The 13091-nt window shown below is 35.7% G+C and overlaps 1 protein-coding gene and 1 long non-coding RNA gene across 3 annotated transcripts; both read right to left on the bottom strand.

Moving 5' to 3' along the window:
* Window positions 1-705: 705 nt before the first annotated feature.
* On the bottom strand, window positions 706-4508 carry LOC110746107 (uncharacterized). The gene is made up of 2 exons (XR_002524927.2): window positions 3389-4508; window positions 706-1082 (listed from the first exon to the last, which is right to left on the bottom strand). It is a non-coding gene; the product is annotated as an uncharacterized LOC110746107 (long non-coding RNA).
* A 4313-nt stretch (window positions 4509-8821) lies between these two features.
* LOC110746106 (phytosulfokines 3) lies at window positions 8822-9699 on the bottom strand. Of its 2 annotated transcripts, XM_021946324.2 has the most exons (3): window positions 9486-9699; window positions 9254-9387; window positions 8822-8959 (listed from the first exon to the last, which is right to left on the bottom strand). In XM_021946324.2, the coding sequence occupies exons 1-2, from the start codon at window positions 9600-9602 to the stop codon at window positions 9259-9261; spliced, it is 246 nt and encodes an 81-aa protein (XP_021802016.1). In that variant the 5' UTR covers window positions 9603-9699; the 3' UTR covers window positions 8822-8959; window positions 9254-9258. The 2 variants fall into 2 exon arrangements, with proteins under 2 accessions (XP_021802016.1, XP_021802015.1); XM_021946323.2 differs by lacking the exon at window positions 8822-8959 and having other exon boundaries at window positions 9177-9387; window positions 9486-9694.
* Between the last annotated feature and the right edge of the window lie 3392 nt (window positions 9700-13091).

The raw sequence follows: 13091 nt of genomic DNA on the forward strand, positions 1-13091 counted from the left end.
CGATTGTTTGCAAATACGTTCAAACATTTGATTCTTGTAGATTGGTACATATCCTGTTGTGTTAATCAAACATTAGTGAAAAGTTTAACTTTCTTTGTGGCCATAACATATATGTGTACTTGGGGTCTTCGCTGTCGCAACTTTGGTTCTAGGTGTACTTATAAAGTTCATTGCAATCCGTGTGAAAATTCGTGATGGAGATGACATATAAATCAGCCTAAAAAGATAGGCCTTAGTTGTCTGCTGCATGGAAATTTGCTTGCTTTATTGGGAAGAACCAACAAGTCGAGAAGGAACAGCCATTCCGTTGAGAGGTTATACTATAGAAAAGTCCAATATTCTATCCAGATTCTAATCCACACATGATGTCGAGAGATTATCTATATTGGATGGTTTTGCCTCGTAGAAGATTGGACTTCCTTACAGGATTTTGCATCGTCATTCTGAAAACAGAAAATACTGCATAGATAGAGTTCCAAAAATTATCCAACACCTTAAACAATCAAAGGTTTGCAAAAGTTGTAGTCATTGACCAATGACATGGTCACACCCCATCCACGACAAGAATTCGACTGTCGTCTACCTCTAATCTGAGCTAAATGAAAATAAGGAAAGAAAAAAAAATTATTATATTTTTGGGGGTCGTGAAAAATGTGCAAAGAAATGAGTTTGCTTGAAGGTTATATAATAGGGAAATTTTCCTCCTTGTAAAAAGCAAAGCTCAAAAACACCATTTATTGGAATGTTACAACTTAAATACAATTCAGCAAATGCAAAGTAGTTAGTACCTTCTTCAACTACGACTGTTTCAACAAACCATCGGGGATCCCATGAATTCAAAATACTAGCTGTTAGCAGTTGCCTTGATCCTAGTGTCTAAACGTGCGTAATTGAATTAATGAATGACCCGCATCACTGCGCAAAACTCCTCTATGACGTCATCAAACATGAGAAGATCAGTATATATTGGTTAACTTGAGCTTGCATCAGTCTCCTTTGCAGCTGCCTCTTCCTGCTGCTTCTTTTTCCAGTACTCATCAAGTGGGGGTCCAAATATTGCCTTGCCTGAAACAACTCCAATCCTGCAAAACCCCATATACAATTCTTTAGGTTAGAATAAATGTCACTTAAAATCACATTACTCACATTGGAATTTAAAATTCCAAGTAGATTTCATCAGGAATACAAGTTTATATAGCTGCCCGCAAGTTTGAGGGGGCAATATTAAGGCACTAACGCAAGAAAAAAAAAACATGTATAACACAGCACTAAAACTTTGGTTAACCCGTTCTCAGCAGAAAATTCAGCCAAAATAAGACAATAAGCACTATGGCTCCCGTTTTTCCATTGGACATTCATAGCAGAAGGTTGGCCACAATGTTTTAGAAATTAAACCAATGCTTTATCAGCTTCTAGGTTTTCTCACTTGTATCTTATACCTAAAAATGCCACACATATACATCTTTACAAAGTTCTGGGAGACACTTTTTTGTGCAGATTCAGTGCTCCAGAGCTATTACCATACAGGACTAACAATTGACGCAGGATATACGTTATTGTATTCTAAATTCTAATTATTTCATATATTTCAAAAATTGTATATTTTTCATGTATTTTTTATATGAAGTTTTATTCTTTTTCTGGTAAAATCTAAGTCATAAAGTTACCATACAAGTTGGGGTTGTTTTGACAAGGTAATTTCTTCACAGTAAAGTTTTTCCGAAGCCTATGGATGAATTAGATGTAATTTTATCCAACTGGAATGTAATGTAGCCTACCTTCATTTCTGTTCTGCGTCATTATACATAACCACTTCTGGCACCATCTTATTTTAGAAATGTGTTTTTTTTAATGATTCATTCGTTAACAACCAACTAGATGAAGATGTTAGATCATTTTCTCTAGACACGAGGACTGAAAAAACAGTAACAATATCAACGAATTGGAGAAGATTAGCCATGGGATGTAATGCATTTAGAACAATAAGGCAATTTGGATATTAATTAGAATAGTGGGCGTGCAGTGAATCTCAGTGCACAATACAGATTCCTCATGCATAGATATGTAGTAAAAAAGAACAATATAGATATACGCTTTCTGGCAAAAATTGCTAAATCGATGCAAGTTGTGTTTAGTAATTCATTTGTTTGTATGAAAGTCACCCCACTACATCAGTATCCTTCAAGATTTCCCAATCACTACCTCTTGTCATCCCTGTCTCAAGCACACAGTAATCTCACCAATCCAGTAAACAGATGGTAGAATGTAAACACGGCCACCAAACTATGTGATTTATCGTCCGGTACTTTGAAAACAGAAATGATACACACACACCCTCACAATCATACACGCAGACAGAAGTACGTCTATTTTTCAAGAGAGTAACCTCACCAATTCAGTAAAGAGATACGAGAATGAAAAAAGGACTACCAGATTCACTGGTTGCATAACATGCAAGACAGAAAATTAAACCTACAATAAGTAGACAACCAGATTTTTGCATAGGACCAAAAAGACAGATCCAGTTTGAATACTTAAACCTCCATGTAGAGTTTAAAGTAACTCATGGTGTTAGCCTGTTAGGGTCCCGGCTATCAATTTAGACCGTTGTAAGAGGCAGATTCTTATATCAACCCCTGGGTCCCAAATTCCCAATGTTATATATAAAGGAAAGGAAAAATGAGAAAAAGAAATAACAAAGGAAAAAACTTAAAGAAAAGAAGGATTGCTTGAAACAATCTTTGTCACTGTGAAGGATTCACTCATGATTCATGAACTAAGCCTAGCAGTCCTACAAGCGCAGCATTGAAAACCACGTTCTGCTACGAAGGTCGTAAAGAAGCCATGTCTCATGTCCTAACTCATAATACAAACACCACATAAAGATTTATTTTCCTTTTTCATTGATTTTATCTGTGACAACTGAACATACCAAACTTCACATTGCCATTTTCCCGCCATTTTACATATCTAATTCACTGGAAATGGATGACAAAATTAACAATGACAGAACTTCAGTCATGCAATACAGAAACCTAAGTAAATTACTTAATCTTCACATAGTCATACCCAAACAATTTTTAACCAAAACAAAACAAACAGTATTTAACCAAAACCCAATACGTGAATGATTCTGCTAATTTTATAGTCAAGCAAATCAGATAGGAGAAAAGGAACCTAATAATGGGTCATTGAAAGTTAACTTATTTATCAACAAAACCATTAAATGTGTAAGCATATCATGCTGGGGCAAACCCAAAAGACCAAATTAGAGCGTTCTTGGACTTACAGATAGTGCAGGACAGCCGATAAACACAGTATAACATAAAGGGTATGCTCGATTTTATAATTATAAAACTCAAATTTATTTGTAAAGAAAGGGACTTACACGACTGCTCCAATTACCATAGGAAACGAGAGGAATCTGCTTCGACCAAACATTTTCAAATTTCAATACAAAAGTTCTGGTTTTTGTTGCAATTTGTATGCTTTCTCAAATTTAGGGTTTTTCAGCTTCTTGCTCTTCGAGGGTTTTAGAAATGAAAAGATCCTTTTTTCTGGACCGGTTTCTGCAATTTTTCGGAGGTGAATTCTATTTCCACCCAGATGTGTTTTTACCCTTTTTGTGAATGCGTAAACAGTCTTTAAACTTTTGACTAGGAGTAAGGACTTTTAAATCATTTTAGGGGCTGTATTGATTCTACTCTATATTCAATGCAGTTTAATACTAATACAAATAATAAAATATAATTTTTAAAAGTTTAGGGGGAGATTGGCTACTCTGATCACCAACGTCAGGGTAGACCCACAATCTCGAACTAGAAGGATTTAAGCATGACATCCAACTACAAGCTGCCACCGGTATGAATTTATATAAGAAATTATGGATCACGCACCAATGAGAACTGCTTGTAGCAAAACTCGAACAATAGTGGGGCTACACACAGTGCAATGACATTACCAACTGAACCAACTTTCATTGGCACAAATAATAAAATGAAATTTTTAATTCAATCTAAAACCCGAGTTTAATGAAAAATATATCTTACCCAAAAATGATGATTTTTATTTTTTGACTTAATTGTAGCAATCTCAACTATACTCGGAGTTACATTTTGGTTACTCAACTTCAAAAATAGTTACAAAAGTCACCCAATTAGGTATCGTGTTGCACTATTGGTCCGTTTCGTCAAGTTTGTCTATTTTTCCATTAAATCCATGGGTAAACTTGGAAATTCATTCCAAATATTTATAAAAACGAAATAACAAAAAAAAAATTAAATAAAACTAAAACCAAAATAAAGAGAGAGGAAAAAAGAAAGACAACTCGATTGCTTCTCCTCCCTTGTACCAAACTCGCCACCCAATCCTTCCTCCCACCCCAACCCGTAAACTATCAACCATAAACATCCATAAATGAAAAATCATAGTAATTACCCAGAGAGAGAGAGAGAGAGAGAGAGAGAGAGCACTTCACGCTTTCTCATGTGAGCTCATTGGAGATCTCCTTTTTTTCAAAAACTTCTAATAGTTATTTTTGTTTGATTTTAAATTATAGGTTTTTAAAGTTTTTGTTGGATAAGAAGGGGTAGGTGGGGAAGGGAAGGGGGAGGAGGAAGGGAGAGGGTTACGGTGAGAATTGGGTCTGGTGTATTTTGAGGAATACGGGCTGGGGTGGGTGCCCAGTGTGATAGAGAGAGGGATTGGGGTTGAGAGGAATTGGAGGAGGAAGGCGTGGGTTGCGGCAATAGAGGAAGGGGAGAGTTGCGGAGGGGAGGGAGGGTTGCGGAGGAAGGGGAGAGTTGTGGATGAATTTCCGAATTTACCCTCACTTTTTATAGAAAATTTGACATAGTTTAACGAAAAGACCAATGATGCAACACGACAAGTAATTGGGTGACCTTTGCAACTATTTTTGGAGTTGAGTGACCAAAATATAACTCTAAGTATAATTGATGAGACCATTGCTACAATTAAGCCTTGTTTTTTTTAAAAAAAAAAAAATACAGAAAGGCAATATTGCATTCATAATTTAAATTTAAAAGTGCCAAGCCAACGGGGTCTAGCCTAGTGAAAAAGGGCTTTTACTTGCAGACAAGAAGTCTCAGAGTTCGAACCCTCATGACATCTTAGTTGTGTGCGTGTGTGAGAAACTCATCTCCCCTGTAGTTTAAACTATTGCTTATGCTAAAAAAAAGCTGTTAGCCAATACAAATACAAATAACCACATGGGGTTAATAAAAACTCAGAAGTAGAATAACCACAAAGGGAAAGAAATGTTATTCCACGTAAAATTTGACATTTCTGTTGGAGTGAGTCTCAACTATATTTTCTACATGCTAAAAATGTCACGTTGGATTTAACATCTCTCTTTTAGATGCTCTAAGAAATGATCTTAAGAGGTCATGGCCAACTTTTTAGATTACAGGATATTTAGTATATATAGAGATCTTTCTATTTTAGGAGAGGGTAAGGACCATGGTTGGAGTTCTATTTTTAAAATTTCTCCCTAAAATTTGTTTATGAAGGTGATTAGGGTGCTTGTTATAAATGCTCTTAGCCCATGACAGACCCAGGAAACTTTCTAAAGGTGGGCTGATATCTCTGGTTTTCTAGTGCTTTTAGGCTTAGGCCTTTTTGTCTGTCTGTTTGGCTTGTTTTTCGTTGGAAAGGCTAGAATGAGGAGGTTATTTGAGGAGGTGAAATCTCACCATCAACAACAAAAAACAAAGCACATGGGGGGGTGTGCATTGGGGGGTCCACACCCCTTTTGATGGTGAGATGGGCCTCCTCAAATAAACTCCTCAAATAGCATCCTCATTATAGAAGCTCCCGTTTTTCGTTGGGATGTTTGGGCTTAGTGGACCGCCCTTTATTATCTTGGATATCTTCTTAATAAATATTGTTTATATTATATTTTAAAAAAACAAAACAAAAATACGATGTATGTATGTGTGTGGGGTAGAGAAAATGTATGATGTGTGTGAGGGTGAAGCAAGATGGCCAAGAGGGCTGGGCTGATTTTTAAATTACCTAAGTTGGGTTGCACCTCTAAGTCAAAAATCAGGATTGGACTGGAGGTGTAGATCTGCCTTGCTCTTAGCAGGCCAACAATATATATTTATTACTTGGGGGAGGAACCAACAATATAGTTTTTTCAATATTTTCCCAAGAACTGCACAGCTTGTCCTCATGCAGAAAGTTCTCTCTATATAAATTGTTGTGGAAATGAAGCTGGAAACTTAATTAATGGTTAGTAATTTTCCAACACAAGGTTCAAAAACAATGATGAAAGTGGGTATTTTTGTTTACTTATGGCAGCAGCAGCAGTAGCAACAGTACCTCTACCCACAGTAAAAGGTAGAGTATATTCAGTGGGAGAGAACTTTGGTTGGAGGAGTGTACCAAACTTGTATACCAGTTGGGCTCACGCGCATTGGCAACTTGCAATTACATTAGTTGACTAGAAGAAGAAGCGTTGGTAAAAGGTTAATAAGCTTTTCACATTCTAATTTAGGCTGTACCCAACCTATATAATTCAAACTGCTAGCCTGGTTGTTAGCAATTTTTAATTACGGCACGACATATCTACATTTTCTAATTTTATTTCAATATTTTATGGCTCAGTGATGTTAAAAGCTTTTGTGAGGATGTTCGGGTTGCATGGTGTGAGATACAGATTTTCCATAATTTGTTGTTTGATCGCAATTATACATACTTTGCATGCTAATTTACTTAATTAGCAGCCATGCGAGTTACCAATAGAGTTCAACTGATGCAATGCAAGGACCATAGAATGTGAGCATATATGCTGAACTGAAGCGTGAATGGTCATGAGTCAAAAGTTAGAGTGGCGCTGCATAAGTGGGAGAGCAGCAGGACCACTACAACTCCCAAGAAGACCTTCATTCTCCTCTGGTTTTATATAGCTTCACTGAAAAAGGCAAACTGCAAAAGCGGAAGTGCATGCCAACTACTTGGATTATTTCGAATCTTAATCCCCCCTACCATGCACGCTTCACAACTTTCTCAAGGCATCTTGCTCCTCCACTTTGTTTCTTGCTTATTTTCATGCCTAGTTGCCTGGTTGCCTACTAACCCGTCTTTAAATTGTTTAAGAAAAGTTCCAACAATTATCACATATCATTTGTAGACTAAGTAGATGTTTATTTAGGGGATTTCAAAGGAGAAAAAAAAGCTTAATTAACATACACTTTGTTTGGATTATCTCTTTGTCTTGAAAATCCTTAGTTACTAATCTAAGTTGTTTAATCTTGTTTAAAATCTAATTGTACAATTAAAAACATATATCATCGTTAAACTTATATTAGTAAACCAAAATTGTCAAGACAAGAGTAGGATCTAGCGTATGCATTTATGAGATAAGTACTTTCACCTAAAAGCTTGAAACTTTTGTGTTGGATGTTTTCCTATCACTTATTCACGCTATACTTATTACAATTACTTAAGCTTTTGTTACTCAACCATTACCATCTTCAGCAACTCTGTGGCTTTTTCGTTTTAGGTGAGAGCAATTACTTGTGGCTTTTATTGCTTTAATTTTCATCTTTTGAAAGGGGAAACTAAAAGGCAAGAACCCCAACCGAAATTACTTTCGGTTTGGGAGACTTTATTTTCACTTTAGCAGACTATTTCTTTTGAGCTTTCAACCTCCAATACGTATTTATCGTACGATACATTTGTATTGCAAGTATGAGTAGGCATGCTTTCGGTTGCTGAATCAAGAATTTTAATCACTTCGTGATTTGTGCGTAACTCTCTTCAGATTAATGCAACTTGTTATTGGATTTAGTCACTTGAGAAGATTTATTCATATTTAGCATCATAATTACTTTGTACTTACTTAAGTCCTCTTATCAATAAAATACTATGGCTCTCTAAGAAAAAAGTTTATGTTCACATTCAATATCTTACAGGTGGATGGAGAGAAGGCAGACAAGCCAGCATTCAATTTACAAGTTGTTCGCACTCATTGTCACTCCATTTATTTACTTCCTAAGTAACTCTTAATTAAAATCAATAAAGAAAAAGTGGCAGTTGAAAGCAGCGGGTAGCTTCTGAGAAATCAAGATCAACAGATGGAAAGTCACATTTAATATCTACGGGTTTAAACTGACTCTAATTATTGTCTTTTAAGGGAAAATGTTAAGCTTATGTAAGTTGGAACAATCTGTAATATTGTTCTGCCTGGTAAAAGTATTACATGGTGTTTTAAATTTGGTATGATTTTAAAAGAGAAAAGTTTCAGCCGCCATTCCCCATGTTGGTTGGTGGCTTCCATCCTTCTCCTCCTCCCCTTCCCTCCCCTCCTTACCCTCCCAGACCTCCCCTCCCCTCTCCACCTCTCCTCCTCGCTCATCCCCTCTAGTCCTTCCCCTCCTCTTGGCTACGTTGTGTGGTTGCTTGGACGTTTTGGTCTCTGATTGGCTATCTTGGTCACGACGCGGTGTCATGTCGGCTTCTATATACTTGTTGCATGTTTCTAGTCTGTATTTGTATTTGCTACATGTTGCTGGTAGAGCCTTCGTATTTGAATTAACCCCTTGTGGTTACTTTGTTTTGTATTTGTAAAAACCCTTTTGTGGTTATTTGTATTGGTCTTTGTGACTGACGGGCCTTTAACCCTGCATTATGAATGCAATCCATCGCATTCCTCTCCAAAAGATAAAAATTTGGTATGATTTTCTTCCATTATTTTTCTTTGCCATACAGACCAGAAAACAAACTGAAAAAATGACCTTAGAACGTGATGTCCAACTTTATAGATTACAGGATATTTAGTATAAGAACAAGAGAAGGGTTTCATGAACTGTGGTATTTTGCTTTATTTATAATTAAATCAAGAATTCAACATTATGAACCAAGAAAACTGTGTACATATGTCTCTCCCGTTTGATCATCGTTCTTTACTACCATGCAGTTCTTCTGTAGGAATGAACTATAAATGCAGTAGTAAAGAGAGATTAATAATGACAGTTGTATATATAAACTGTGTTCTTGATCTCCACTATCTTACTCTCATATTATGCTTTCTCTTGCTAAGATAAATACTTTGTGAAACTGTACATTTGGACCATGCATTGAAATTGATCAATGGTTCAAATTCACAGTCTCACATTGCTAGACAATCTGAAGAAAAAAGTGAAAAAAATAAATAAAAAAACACAGGGGAAACTTGATATTGCTTACAAGTATTACATAATCACAAATAGATATTGTTAACAAAACAAACCAAGTTCAAGGATTATGCTTCTGTGTATAGATGTAATCCACATGAGCTGCCAGAGTCCTTCTCATTAAGCACTCCTCCTCCTCAGCTCCTTCACAGCTCTCATTCACCACCTCATCAACCTCTGTTTCAACACCCTACTCAACACCCAAAAAACAAAAACCCACATATCAAACTCATAACCCTATAATGAAAATGCACAAGTAAACTTTAAAAACATGAAAATTCCACAAACCTCAAATTGGGTTTTTGCAGAAGTGGCTGCAGAAAAAGCTGGTTCTGGTCTGGCTGCATAGACTAAAGTAGAGCAGAGGAGGACGGCTAGGAAGAAGAGGGCTTTAACTCTGGCCATTTCTCCTATTTGTTTTAAATTGTATTATACAAGGGTCAGATTGAATGAATTTATAGAAATGAGATAAGGACTAAGGAGATAAGGCCGTGTGAACTGGAGAAGGGAAGAGGCAGACTTTCTGTAGCAAGAGTCTGTTGGACCCAAACTCTCTGTATTTAATAGGATATGACATAATTAATAAAAGAGACTTTTTTTTCTTTTTTTTTCCAATTTTTTATTTTAATTTTTGTATTGTTCTACCCTATGACCAAATTAACAAATTGGTGTCGTTGATATCGCCGGGGATTTGAATTGCTTGCATGTTGTTTGTAGACTGGCAGCATGAAGAGGTTTTTTTCGGTCCACTAAAAAAACAGAGACATAGAATCCAAAACTGATTCCTTGTTGGCTAAACAATAAACACCAGCTAATGATGTCAGACTCTCAGCGACGTAATTAAGTTTTGTTTTGGTATGATTTTACAATTACAGTACTCAATTCCTAGAGGCTTAAAATGAAGGACGTAATTAAAAATGTTTATGTACATATGTTACATTTTGATTTCTCTTTGATTTTGGAATCGAAGGCTCTTATTGGGTGATGTGGAGCACGTTTGGTCGTTGAGCTTCAAACATAAACAAATCCTATCTGATATCATAAAGGAAGTTGAGGATCTATCCCAAAACCAATTGACAATGGAGGAGTTGCCAAACTCCTTATAAGCTCATGCAATATGCAAAGTCTCTTTAACATTCCGATCTAGGACTCTTCTCTTCACATCTTCACACAACCATTCCACAGACAACCAAGAGTTTGCATAAATCCTCTTTTCTTTTCGGCGATCAACATTTTTTCTTATGGACCAGATAACATTAAGGACCAGAGAAGTAAATATGGTACTCAGAATGCTCTTGAACCTTTTTAATTTGGTTGATTATTCAAATCCAATTGACAGCCGTGTATTCTAGAACGCCCTAGCATTCATATTCCTTCGTTTTTCAGCGTTTGCTGAACCATGTTTTGAGTCACCATGACATGGGTATGGTGTACTTTTTTTTTTCTCTCTTTTTTTGTTCGTTCAGGACCAAATATGATGACTTTTAGCATGAAAAAAAAACAAAAACAAAAACAAAAATAATTGAGTGGCAAAATAACCGATCGACTTCAGAACCCTCAAATAGCTCAGAAGAATTATGTGTAATGATAGATGTTGACTCAATTCTTGTGTGATCTCTTCAAAGGTGGCCCTTAGCTACAAACTGCTCAAAGTCAGAAGGAAAAATAGTGAAAATATGTACGATGATCTCATCGTAATATCCGAGCCCATTTCAAGCTCATGGCCCCAATTAAGAATTTTTTGCTTGTTGAGTGGCATACATTAAGATATTTCCATTATCCCCCATTGGAAAGTTCTAAGCTTAAAATAATATTAAATTTTATAAATTTATAAAAATTAAAATTAAAAATTAAAAAAAGATATTCCATCACGGAAGATAAAGTAAGATTGATTCAATCTTATATATGCTATATATAAGAATCAAAAGTTTTCCTTCCATCCACACCTGTAGTCTAACAACAATCAATTAAACTGTGTCGACCAAAAAAATAAAATCAATTAAACTGTGAACCCATCATCCATGACATAATCCGATGCGTGACACATGCCGTATTACTTTGACAGAGGAAACAATCAAGGTTAATGAAAGCATAAGTTTGTTTTGTTTTTATACCGATTATCAACTGAGATCCTTATTAATTAATATGTACGTATGTATGTATATGTTATGGCCTCGTGAATCATGAGTCGTGATGACGTACCTTCTAGAAAAATTTAAAAAAAATGAAATGAAACTATGTATATAACTTTGTGTATACGAACGTTATTTTGGCGGCATGCAAAAATGAAATCACCTAATTCGTTGTACGTAAGGTCGGCATCCGATTGAGAAGACAATTCTGTAGCCGTGTGGTTAAGCAAGAGAGCAGAAAATCTACACCTTTCGTTTACTGAAATTGGACCAAATTAAGACAGTGACAATGAATAAAGCATATTAATTATTGCAGCTGCTAAAAGAAAGAATATTTGGATAATAGAGTAGGGGTTAAGGCATGCCTGCCTATATATGCTATAATGCTAGTGGTTTTGTGCGGCCGAAAGCCAGTGTTTGAACGAGTCAAAAGAGTTTCTATAGTTGAAGTTCTTTCGGTTGGTAAAGTGAGCATTTGGTTAGACAAACTCCATATACTTCGTTGGAAATATTGACTGAGAATATATGGTTTGGAGAATTTTGAAGTGCATGAATCTTGGTGAGTACTAGAGGAATGTGAATAGAAAACTTAATGGTTTAACTATAAAAATATCACATACTTGTATGATTTGTGAAATACTGTGGATTGTTATAGTTTTGACAGAAATACAACTTTTAATCTTTAAAAGAGCAATTTTGTAGTTTTAGGTCAAAGGTTTTGATTTCATGGATGGTTTTATTTTAGTCGCAAATTTGCAAAATATATTGAGTCTGAAGTATACAGAACAGTAAAATTTTCCGAACTTATTTAGGGTATTTTTAGGATTTTGAATGTTTCACCATACTCTCGTTCTCCCTTTACATATATAGATTAATTTTTCGAGTGGACAAAACAGTACAATTTAATAGTTGATTCACTCAATTGTTGTAATGCATATGAGGTTGATAATTAATGAAGTAACAGACTATATATAGTTCATGATGAGATGAGACCAATCAAAGTTAATTGTAACGAAAAATCCAATTTAAATTATTACCTAGAAAAACACATGTGAAATCTTCCTTCTATCTTCAATTATTAGGTCGCCTTCCAATCAATCCTTATCCTAAGATGAATAGTGATCGTCTCTGGCACTGATACATATGTAATCAGCCACGACTTAACAGAAACAAAAATGCTTTTCCACAACTTTGCATGATTGTGTTGGCCGTGGGCTCCATGACAGAAACCATCATAAGAGCTTCCCCACCTGGGCTGAACTCGCACATATGAAACCAAAACGAGTTTTGACTACAGCATAAAAACACATGCAAAACTTGGCTCTTGGTCTGCATTACAAGCTGAGATTTTGCCATATGCAAGAGAAAAGATGTGGTTTCGTGTCATTTTCCCAGTTGCCCTTTTTTCATTGCTTGCCTTAATCGATTTTCAAGCATGCATGGTTTTATTATAATTGTCTTTCGCCTTCATGGACATGCCTTTCAAGCTTGCCATTGTCGGTGGAAATTAGCAAGCCTTAATTTTGTCTCATCAGCGCATTAGGACATAGAGCTGCACCTAAAGTTTTTGGACTTGACAATACATACGTTCCATCGTTTGCAACAAAAAAGAGGTGCATAGTGAAAGTGCTGTGTAGTGCAATCAGCATGTAATAATTTAGGAGGGGAGATTTGAAAATGATTGCAAAACTATTACATATATATGAAAAGTTTTGATCGTTAATACGAAAATTAACTATACTATTCGCATATTAGATATTAT

This window comes from Prunus avium, chromosome 6 (genome assembly GCF_965620075.1).
Source record: "Prunus avium chromosome 6, drPruAviu1.hap1.1, whole genome shotgun sequence".
In the NCBI taxonomy this organism is placed as follows: Eukaryota; Viridiplantae; Streptophyta; class Magnoliopsida; order Rosales; family Rosaceae; genus Prunus; species Prunus avium.

Excerpts from the sequence above, each read along its gene's own strand:
- LOC110746106 (XM_021946324.2), bottom strand. The coding sequence starts at position 9,602 with ATGGCCAGAGTTAAAGCCCTCTTCTTCCTAGCCGTCCTCCTCTGCTCT. Across the intron at positions 9,388-9,485 it reads CTGCAAAAACCCAATTTGAG|GGTGTTGAAACAGAGGTTGA; the intron begins GTTTGTGGAATT and ends GGTGTTGAGTAG.